At 37.1% G+C, this 12340-nt stretch overlaps 1 protein-coding gene across 1 annotated transcript in view; it reads right to left on the bottom strand.

The window, feature by feature from the left end:
• Positions 1-12340, bottom strand: part of LOC124167142 (RNA polymerase II elongation factor Ell) — a 261334-nt gene that overhangs the window by 96162 nt on the left and 152832 nt on the right. Inside the window, exon 2 of the mRNA XM_046544942.1 lies at positions 6489-6536. Coding sequence (XP_046400898.1) covers positions 6489-6536 — 48 coding nt within the window. The remainder of the gene's footprint in view (positions 1-6488; positions 6537-12340) is intronic.

Raw genomic sequence — 12340 nt, 5'->3', positions numbered from 1 at the left:
CACTCACCCAGAGCTCTAGATTACTTGCGAGTGAATTTGACAAAAATCAAAATAAATAGACCAATTTCCTTCCTTGGACGCGTAACGTATACAGCTCAGTGACGTCATGGCAAAATAAGCAGTGTCGGAACGCACTTCCCTAAACTTTTTTTAGAAGTGAAATATTACTCTGTGCGTTTTTATTGCTAGTTATTATTGACATTTCATTTTAAAAAAATTTGCTTTGGTTTTGAATGTGTATACGTATTGGAAATTTTGAGGAAACAAAATTGACAAAAGTGTTATTTGACCATTATGTCTTTTGTTAACTAGTGCCGGAACGGCGGTCCGGCACCATGGCACCCCTGATCCAGGTGTATTGATATGATTACGTGAGTGCAGCACCGAGAGTATTTAGAGTTAAAAGAAGATCGAAATGTCGAAAAGCAAAGTCGGGTTACAACCCAGGAACCTCTAACTAGCAGACAAGAGCTCCCCAGAGCATAAAATATAACGAATCGAATTAGTACGATTTTTTAAAGGTAGCACAGTACTCAGAAATTCCTTAACGTATTCAGTCTTCCAGTGAAGGAAAAAAAGAAGAGCCCAGTAGTTCACACGGAATGGAAGTGTTACAGGCTCGCAGAAATGAAGAGGTCGATGAACCCACTCTAAGCCTATTGGTAACAGTAAAAAAATAATTCAAGAGAGTATTCTTCAAAAATAAAAACTTATTTATTCGTACAAAAAGAAAATAATTATAAATAAAATAACATATGGATGAAAATTTCAAAAACAATAAAGAAAAAAGTAAAACAAGAACAATATATCAATTCCTCCTCAACAACCAAACAGGATGACGCCAGTAAAATATAATATATATACTAAAAAACACCGCTAGTCACCGGAATAACATCTACACGTGGTAAAAATGAAATGACATGGAGCAACTCGCATGCCTACGGTTAAAAAATAAAGCAGTCAGAATACCGGTTCCTCCCGTCAGCAATCAAATACGACTTCCAGGAAGTGTCGTAGGAATATCTTCCAACAGGAAGCGCCCAATATAGAGGGCGGTCGTCCAGCCCTAGAGGGAGGGGCTAAGCTATGAAAAGCCACTAGGAGATAAACCGTGTTCGCCGAACTCATATGTGGCATACATGGAGAATTCAAGCAGTGTAATGATTACCTTTACCAGTCAACGTTTTGGCAAATTCGGTTTATCCCGGGGACGGCTATGATATTGTCGCTTCCCTGCTCAAAAACCCTATCCTGAATGACTACTATGCGGTTCATGGAACGACATAGGCACGAAAAAGAAATATGACATGGATTATAAGTAAATTGATCTAAATTAGTCCTTTAAACTAAGGGTAATAACAGTTCTTGCCCAAAAGAAGGCAAGTCCACCGAGCCGAATTCAATGTTAAGAATAGTCAGTCACGAAAAATAAGACTGACATGAATTATACGTAAATTCATCAAGCATATTTCTTTAAACTAAGGCGAAAATATTACCTGCCCAAAAAAAGGCATATTCACCGAACCGAATTGAATGTCATGTAATTAAATAAATACTCCCGCATAAAAGCGTTATCGAATTGAAATTCGGTATTCATACGATGCAGAAATAAATCAGCAGACACTCTCCGACCACCTAAACAAAAATATGCAAGTTATTGTATTGATTTAACATGAACTCAAAAGAGTGAAAGACTAGAGTTAGTACCCGTACTGATAGGCCCAAAACTACGAGGTTAGGCATAAATCTAATACACTCATCCCAGCCTTTTTGTATAAGACCAAAGATCATAACTCAGAAAAGACTTTCCAGTCTATAAACTCTCTTACGGTCACTGACGTAATAAACAAAATATTAGACTTTCGCTTGCCTAGACGTAGTATTTACTGTATGCATTCACTTAAAATGAGACTGTTGATAACTTTCTTTCCCTTTTACAATCGAAACGAACACAATGGACAGCATGTCTAAGAACTTAAATAAACGTATATTTATATGGCGAGTAAAATTTGCGAACCTTGAACTTTACGCGAGACTCGAGATCTCCAAGTATATACACGTGCCTTCCACTCCAAGGGAAACTTATGCTCGTTTCAAGACAATACATGAGGTTCAAGCATGCCATTCAAAGACATCCAAGGTTCGGCAAAAAAAGACAAGCCCAGCGGAGAATCTGCATGAGGCGTCGTAAAGGCATTGTGTTCGGGATAACGAGAGGAGATCCACACCAGTGGCGGTTACAAGGCAGAAAATGAGAAATCGTGGAAAGAGCTGTAAATTTTTAACCAAAATTCATGCGTGTGAAACTCATTTGCTCGCGGGGAAGAAAAGCTATAGTAACAGTTGAGGATAAACGTAAAAGATGTTCCACTGATGTCATTTATTTTCAATCAGATAGCGACCCTTAATTACGAAGAAATAAATATTCCAATCATATACAGCTAATAAAAAATTAGTTGCCTAAAAAAAACGCACGGCTCCAAGGAAAATAAGAAAAACCGAGGAGCGAAAATCTGAGTCTGAATTTTTTCACCAAAATCCATGCGAGCGAAATAATAAGCTTAAGACAAGACGAGACTTGATTTCTCCACGGGGCGAAAACGTTAAGGATACGTTAAAAATGTTGATAAAAGTTACATTCCAATAGCATTCGTACGGCATAATAAGTTCCTCTGATGGTTAACTTTTTCATGTAGAATACGACCATTCATCACGACGAAAATTTTCCAGGTAGAGCTAGATCAAAATTTAGCACCCTCCTTCCCTTTAAGAAAGAATCTTACTGCTTCATCATCCGCAAGAAAAAAAAACGAGGAACGAAAATAGTCGTTGAAGGAATGACTCAAATGAGGTCGCTCGTGGTTGATTGCGCAAAAGCAGCACTCGTCCTGACTGACACTGTTACGGCGCCGATAATTCACATCTTGCTGATAATCACTGATAATTATCTACAGCTCCCACAAGGAAAATTCCCACACTATCAGAGTAGAGGAAGGCAAGGAATTACAAGGGAAGACTCGAGGATAAAGAAAGAGAAGTTGATCTCGTACATTCCAAACACTTCAGACTATTTCAAACTCTCATCAGAAAAATAATACGAAAATTTCTAGGAACCGAACTCGTGGTCTCAGCTGAGGTATAATTATACTTGTATTTTTTTTCATTCTAAATATCAAGCCAACAAACAATGAAAGCAAAAAAATTTTGCAGCATATAATGTTTGCAAAAAAGTTTGTAGAGGCTACGTAACTCTAATTTAATATAAAAAAATACAATAATATTTTTAATGTTTCTATATTAGAGAATATCTAACTGGTATGTCAATACAATGAAAGAATCAGTGCAAATGAAGATAAAAATGTGAATTTTTAATGCAACGCTGAAATTTCATTGCAACCATGTGAAGGGGAAGAGGTTGAAAGGAGTGATTATTTTCGTACCTTTTACGTAAAAGTGATTAATATTATACACCAATAACCATTACCCATCTACAAGACAAACTCATTTTATCAAGAAAAAATTCCATTCTAGGTACATGCTACAACCCTCAGGCCGGAAGAGAGTGAGCATTGCTAAATTATTCGCGCCCGGCAAACGATTCCTTTTAATTCTTCTCGGGGCATTTTCTCCAATTACCGATATCTGGCGCGGAAATTTGAAAACAACAACAGGTAATAATTCACTACATCTCTTCGATTTTAGATGGTTATATATCCTATAAAATGAATGCACATCCTTTCGCTTTCTCCCACGGAAATTATGATTGAAAAGAGAAAACTTCACGGATGACGAGTTTAAGGCAATTAATTTGACAGTATGAGATCATATATTTCACCTTCTCAATTATTCCTTCTAAAGAAACTTTGATAATCTAAGATTCCGATTAATTTTCGTCGTCATCAAAGATTTTATCTAGAAAGAAAAACAATGATTTCAACGTGCCGTTAATACATTTATCAGCGAACTAATTCGTAGAACGATTGAAATTACAATGTATATTTTCCCACGCACTACTCAAGAAAGATTTTATCAACTTCAAATATATTTATATATTTAAATGCGCAGAATTTTAGTTCAGATTAGAGTCATTTTTTAAGAAGAGGTTGATTCATAGCGGGAATACTAATTTTAATTAATGTAGGTTTTGGTTAAAATTATGATCACAGTGGAAAAGGAAGAGACATACGTGCAATAGTTGCTTATGATTGCATAATAATATTACGCCAAGCAATGAACGAGTAAATACGATTAAAGATAATCTTCTCATTTCACGAACTAAACATCAAATTTCAACATCACCACAATCTTTGCCATGAAACGTGAGGACATCAAGACAAGTACAGGGTTCCCACTCGCACTAAATTGTAAAATTCACGTTTTTTTCCAGGTTTTGACGGTGTTAATGTCTGCAAATTCACGGTTCGTTGATGAGCCGTATTAGTCAGAAACATTGATCACGTAAAAATCATCGGCCGCACATCAAATGAAAATTAAAAAAACGCGACATACTCTAAAGGCCGTTTTGCACGGTACACGGAATTGCGCAATCTGACGTACGTGCGTAGGCACAATCAAAATTGCGTCGTGTAAAGCGGTGAATTGCTAGAACACATGCGAGAATACGTGGATGCGAGACGGCAAAATAGCCCCTGTTCTAATTTCGTTCATGCATTCGCGCGATTCCACGCCATTTTAGAAATTAATGAAGCTCTAACCTGCGCAATTCCGTGCTCCGTGTAAAACGGCCTTAAGAATGCAAGAAGTGCTATCTCTTATATATATATTTTTTTTAATATCATGAGATGTGGGTCAAATGTAAATATTATTTATTTATTCAAACTTTGCCTACGTTTCGGACATTATATTTGTCCATCATCAGACTTAAAGCCCTGAGGATGGACAAATATAATGTCCGAAACGTAGGCAAAGTTTGAATAAATAAATAATATTTACATTTGACCCACATCTCATGATATAAAAAAATATATATATATATAATAAGGGGTCGTGAAGTATAAAGTTTGTGCTATCTCTTATGGCTTTACCTATCGTTAGCAAAATTCAGGGCCGGCTAAAGGTTGTGAAAGGGAAAATTGAGGGAATAGGGTGGCAGGGAAGTGAAGAAGTGTCTGATTTATCGCCAGGGTTAATGAACACTTTGGTTACCTGTCTTCCAATCACAGGCTTAAGGTCAATGTGTCGTCATTGCACACGGACCAATACTTGCGCTTCAAATATACGTGTGCAGATAAATACGAGGACAGTGTCTGCGCGTGACTGAACTTGAAACATGATCTACGTATCGATTTTTATTTTTAATCTGTCAATCGTACTTATAAAATCAAGTCTGATAGATTTTAAGGTTTTATAACGAAATTCACGGCTTTTCCATGTTTTTTTCACGATATACAAAATTCACGGCTTATTCACGGTTTTAAGGTTTTCACGGTTGATTGGGAACCCAGCAAATAGCATCCTTAACTTCACAGAAAAGGATTAGAGGTTACGGTAACTATCTAATTCGAGGCTTTCTAGTACGAAAAAAAGCGATATGAGAATATAACATCACCACCAATAGGGATCCCTCATTTTTTTGTTTGTTCACAGGCTTTCATTTTGGAGCTCGATTCCTCGAGTTTTATCACTGAATATGCCCGCTGTCGCCCTCTCTCTCCCGACCTTTAAATAGGTTTAAAGACTATTTAAACCCCGCCTATCTGCCTTTGATAACACGGAGACCTTTTGCCAATGTTTTCTCAAGGGATAAAAAAGCTCCTTTTGATGACTTCTCCGAAGAAACTGCGCAGAAACTTTCCTGTTAATCTGTAGTCGCGGCTAATAATAATGACAGGCTTTTTCCCGATAATTAAAATACATGGAACTATTTATACACCATTACTTGGCATGAAAACGAATTAGATCACTAGTTTCTAGAGGAAAAGTGTAAAAATGCCTTCATAATGGATGGCTTATGACACGTTCACGGTGTATTGACACCTTTGTCGAGGCCAAAATATCAGATAAAAAAGTGGAATATTTTATGTACTTTCTGATGAAAAAGAGCATACAATCTTGCTTCATTTAAAAAAAGTTAAAAATGTTTATTTACCAATGAAAAGCGGTAAAAAAAATTTACATAAAAAAAAACACGTATCGCTGGTACATATTATTCCGCTCCCCCAAACGAATTATTGAGGGGGCTCGAGCCCCCTCAGGCCCCATGGAGTCGGCGCCTATGGCAACAATGTTAGGTTAGAGATTCAAATTGATGATACCATAAAAATAGGCTCTCCTAAAATGTTACCTAAAGCGCACCTAAATATTTAGTTTTTGCATAAATTTCATTGAAGCAGTCCACATAGACTTTGTTATTACAACTATCACTTCATAAAAGGATAAAAAAAACAAGGATGGCCTAATTCTCAAACGAAGTCACTCTTAAAATCAGTCAGTGGGAAGAGGAAAGCAAAATATTGTTTTGTACTTACTCCTTCGTTCCCTAGGAACTGTATCTTGGGCTGCTGGCTCGTCTTATTCTGGAAAAAAAACACAAAAGATAAAAATTAGTACTTCCAGGGATTAATAACTCTTTGAAGTAATTAACAAGTATTCAAATAAAATAGAAAATTCGAACACTATCAATGTCATACTCCATCACAACACTTCTCTGAATTTAATGCGCCGACAAAAAATGAATAAACATCAGGACTTCATTCAGCTTACTTAATTTCTATTTTTCCAGCCATTACCATTCAAGGGGACTCTTTTGAAGACTATAAAATTACTGTAAACGAACAAATAATTTAAAAAAACTAAACTACGCGTCAATTTCCTAACACACCACGTGGGTATATTATTAAAAAGAATAATTTCCAATTTTTTTAATCATGAAAAAGAGCTTACTTCCTTCACCATGAAATATCATGGAGCAGATTTTAAATACGTCATTAATGCTGTATCCGCTAGGATTCTCCCTGAACGGCTCCTTCACACTTTTCTGCCACGTTTCCCATTCCTTATCGGACTGAATCACGCGACACTTTCGAAATCGAACCTTATAGCCAAAGCACCCGCGGGGCCCCAATGCATGAATGAAAAGAGATTCACCTTTAAAAGATCTCTAGAGCGATTCCCTTGCTTTCTCTCCAACCCCCACCCGACCACCCCACCGTTCGAACCTGTCTCCCGCTGTTATGCTGGGGAAAACCAACGCTAAAACTAGCGAATTCCTCGCCACCACCAATTGTCGAACGTAGGATTGTGTTTAGCGCACCGATTTCTAGTACTCGATCACAGTGGCAAGGTTTCGATAAGTTCCCCAAGTGTACATCCAAGTAGAAAGAATTTAAAGAATAATCAATATTTTTAAAGAAGTTGAATTGTGGTATTATAATGTCGAAGATCAAGAAAAAAAATGTTCGATTTCGCAGAAGTCAGAAATTCTTAATCTTCATATTGAAAATGAGACATGAATATTAAAACTGTAGTACTAAAAAGATAACAAAATAGACAAAAAATTTAAAAATACGACTCATACAAATTCATGGGATTTGTTTTCTATTCGTTTACCGTTTACGAGATCATATTAATGGTAAATGTAGAGTAAATTCAATTTCTCAATTTAAATTTTTTGCGTTTCCACAGGAGGAACAAAATGAACATCCCATAAAGTATTTGCGTTTTTCCTGCGAAGGATTTCCGACCCGACTTTAAGAGAACAAAAATATTCCTACTATCGTCTCCCATACTTCGATCGTAAGTGAAATATATTAGTAATTAGCACGTTAATATATACATTAAATAAGATTCACAAATAGTATTCTACACGTTAGAGAGATATAGGGAAGATGATATTACGTATATTTATGTTATAGTAAAGTCGGGTAGGTACTTATTCGCTTAAGCAACGAAAATACTTTCTGGGGTACATTTTTCACTTTAGTGAAAACGCCAATGCATTTTAAATTTCAAGAAATTAAAGTTACTCTCCAAATGCAATAAATATGACTTCTTCGACGGTAAAATTTATTGAATACTACAAGAATACCATTGAATTCTACAAGACCTATCCATAAGTATGAATCATGAGTGCTGAAATGAAATGAAAGAAAAACAGCTGCTCCACACGCACAAGAACTTCTGTATCTCGTATCTGTTGCTACAACAATGGCAACAATACTTATTTACATGCTCGTTTCTAGTGTTACATGTTGACGGCATATTCATATTTTTCTTTTTAATATCAACAATGAGAATGAATGAGCCGATGAAATGTTGATTCGATAATCATCAAACACCTTAAGCAATAATGAAATGAGTAAATTTTAACGGTAGAACCGAAACATACGACATTCGTGGCAACAGAGGCAGAAACCTACAAAAAACATGCTGAGCGCAAGTTTAGGCCGTTCGCTGAGTGCATGGCGCCACCGTCGACTTCTACATTTCGAGCATATTTCCGTTGAAAGGCGTGCGAGAATTCCTTCGAGACAAGCGGGACGAATAGCGAGGAGTAAGCACTAGGAACAAGCCTTTTGCTCAATGCACCGAGTTCAACTCCGTCGTCATGGTAAGGAAGATGCATGTACAAAAAAAGGATTGAAAACTAACATGCAAAAGGATTGAAAACTAACATGCGCTGTTTGCACAATCTCAATTTCTCAAGAAACACCACATGAAAGGGTATGGAAGAATATTTACCTTATACCCACGCATAAAAATTCATGATTTACACTTTAACTGAAGCTGCGTGCTCTTTTGCTAGATAGCACAAACTTAAAGGGGGACAAGTTGAATAAAGGGATGACTTAACGATAACAATTTCCAACAATCTTCCAAAAACAGTTCCCAATCGAACGGTCATTGACCCATTTACCAATGTTTGGATCGAAATAGCTTAAAGTTATCAAAAAGCTAAGTATAACCAGGCAAAAAACGATCAAAAAACGAAGATAAATATTGAAATAAGAAACAGACTTCACATTAGAAACAAGCAAATAATCTATAATAGGAGAAGTGATACTTAAAAACAAACTCGGCTCCGATAGGAAAAAATTATTTCTAAATAAAATGAAATTCCTATTCCGAAATTTCAATTTAAAAAATCTATTATCCACTAAAATTTACAAACTAAATTTTATTGGGGAATATCATATTCTCTCTCCTAATCTGGTGCACTTTTTACCGTGGAGAAAATCTCTTCCATCAGAGATATTAATGACGTGAATGAATGTTTTTTTCTGGAGGTATTTTGCAACGAGAAAATGAGACTAAATGATCATGAAATTGTGCTCAAACATTCGATAGCATTTATCCCATTCAATTCACTTCACTGAATATACTAAACTGTGTCTTACTGTATATACTACTGTACTATATGCAATGATAGAAAAATCCAAAATCACAGCATTAACAGAATATTCGTGAAAAATCAACTTGAGAAGGAAAATTAAGGTATAACAAAAATATGTTTCACCAAGTGTGTGTTAGCACATGACAATCTATAGGAAAATATAAAGATATAAAATTAGGTAAAATCCTCAGGTTAACACTCAGTAAAACATCTTCCACTCTCTGCGTAGTAAGTTGAATAATTTAAATTGTAACGATCGTTACATGTAGCAAAAAAAACGGATTATTAATATTAACCCCCAACAACACTTGAAAATAAATAACCACAGCTGCCGATAATCTCAATCAGAGGTAGCAGCTCTAATTTGAACGTTGAACGATAATATTTTGAAACGCAATAGATCTTCTTTAAAGGAGATAGCATATTAAAGCAGCGCTAACCTGAAACTTTCCAATGTTTCGTTACCGTACGCTAGGGGAAAACGGCGCTATTTATTCACCTTCCCACGTTGCTAAGCAACAGAGAGCGATGCACTGATATTGTTGGCAGCACTTCACGTTGCATTACAGAATTAGGTTCCATTAAAAGGAGGTCACGAGCCCTAATTTCTATCACGATTCCTGGAAAACATGCCGGGATTTCGATATCGAAAGTGACAGTTACGTACGCTAAGAAATATAGCACCTACTTAGCGAACTCGAGGTTACCTTATCAATCAACACAAAAAAATAAGGCCAAATTGACACAAACGGGAAAATGCGGGCGGATTATCATATAAAATGGTTTCCTTTCCATCTTGCTCGTAGCCACTCAGATGCAAAGATATAATTGAAAGTCACTATGTTTTTTTTGGAACTAAAGGAAAAATGCTTGGGCCAAAATATAAATTAATAAAAAAGAAAACGTGATTGTTAGCCCTAATATAAAATCGGTACGGTTCGGTGCTGTGAGGAGGCGATTAACAAAGGTCACTCGCGCTCTGTTGAAAATTTCAACGCGTACTCGCTTAGACAAGGAAAACAAATGGTAGTGTTTCCTAAGTCACAAAAATACTTTTAGTAGGAAATATACTAAAGTTCTAAGAAAGATACCCATAGGACATCTTCCCTTAGAAAGGGAAATACTTGGTTGAGCAATATTTAAGAGGAAGAAGACGGTAATTCACGGGAAACCTTCAACCAATTCTGAGAAAATTTCCTTTTAACATATCTTTCCAAGGAAACTGAGCTTTCTCGTCTCTAGCCGAATTTTCCTATACGGATGATTACTTTCATATAAATGAAATATCTGCCTTCAAAAGTTCGATTTTGGCGGATCAAAATAAGAAAATCTTGCAATAAAGCCCAATGTCGATTACGGAAAGTGTTGGCAGCCGCGTTTAAAGCACGATTAAGTACGGCGAATAGTGCGACAGAAAACCCCTAGCAGAGGTGGCTGAACTCGAGCCATGCTCCATGAATCCCACTCACTCGGCAGGTAAGGTTTGGCCTGTCTCCAGATAGAGCACACTATGTTGGACTCCAACTAATCCATTGCTAGAAAGACAGCGGTGCAGAACTGAAAGGTTTTTTTTCGGATGAGTATGCATTTCGTAACATACATACACTAGCAATATAAACCCGTCAGAAATTTCGAGGACTAAATATTGCTCCAAAATTTAAGACTTGTAATTCATTAGGGTGCTCCATTTTTTTTAAATAAGTACCCCAAATATTTTTATTCATTTATTTTTTACTTTATTTTATTCCCAAACCTCCGAATACAGCTCTCATAGGCCATTTTAAATCGGGGTATTCAACAAATTCAACAAAGAAACGTACACGTAAACCATGCCCTGGATAAGTGAAACTTACCCAGGCGGGACTCGAACCCGCGACCTCATATTTGGCAGTCGAGGCTATATGGAAATGTTAATTATTAGTTTAGCTTAGCTAGGATTAAACTTTTACGTTTATGTAGACGTAATATTAATGTGTTAAAATTTGTCGTTGAATAATGACAAAGGTTTATGGATTTAACCGAACCTTAAAATGTGAATACCTCAAAACACTAGGAATGGGTTGGCACTCTTTTAACCTGACCCCTTCAATTAGTTATTAAATAGATATAGATTTTCTCAATAAATCTCAAGTACTTTCTCCTTCATTACAATCATATGTTTTCTGCATACGTAGACGATTGATGCCGGTCGCCGCCTCAAAATACTATTACAACAGTCGTCTGGGCACCTCATCCAATCTGCCCTCCCAGGAGTAATGCTAATGAAAGGCCAATGCTAATGAAACTCTCCCTAATTCTCATCTAGTAAGGGACCGTCCATTAATTACGTGAGGTGATTTTGGCGGTTTTTGCCGCCCCCCCCCCCCTCATTTCCTCCCTTAGTGAGATATCGCGAGATTTGGCACGACCCACTACTCTCACGAAAGATTGTTTAAAACGCGTTATAGCTATTTGATCGTTGGATTATTCTTCCTCATAGGATAATCCTCTAAAATCGCTGGCACAGTAATGGCTTCGCTAGCTAGTGGGCCCCTCTCGCTTCTATAGCGCTCAGGTGTTTTCCCCCGTACCATCCCTTCCAGCCCTTTCCCTACCCCAGAGGCGTCGTCGGGCTCCTATCGCGGCGGCGCCTCTTTCCTTTTTCCTTCCTGTCCTCCCCCTCCCCGGGTGATCGGGCGTATCAGCAAGATTGCTGGGTCCCGACCCCTGTCTGTTGTACCCTCGAAGGGCTCCCCTTGAGCTCTCATTCTTGTATTGTTGAAAACGCGTATTTTCATTGCCAATACGTTGATCTACGCTTCATTACGTTGGATTCGTTTAAAAAAAATGTTTCATTATTTTTATTTAAGATTAGTTCATCATCATTCCTACCCGCTAGCCTTCTCATAGCTACGTATTTCTTCTCTTTTACACTCTTAGTAACATGTCCTATGTAACTCATTCGGGGCCGTCCCTTGCTCTTCTTCCATTCCAACTGTCCTTCTACGA

Source organism: Ischnura elegans, chromosome 10, assembly GCF_921293095.1.
Source record: "Ischnura elegans chromosome 10, ioIscEleg1.1, whole genome shotgun sequence".
NCBI lineage: Eukaryota > Metazoa > Arthropoda > Insecta > Odonata > Coenagrionidae > Ischnura > Ischnura elegans.
This window is presented reverse-complemented; position numbering and strand designations above follow the sequence as displayed.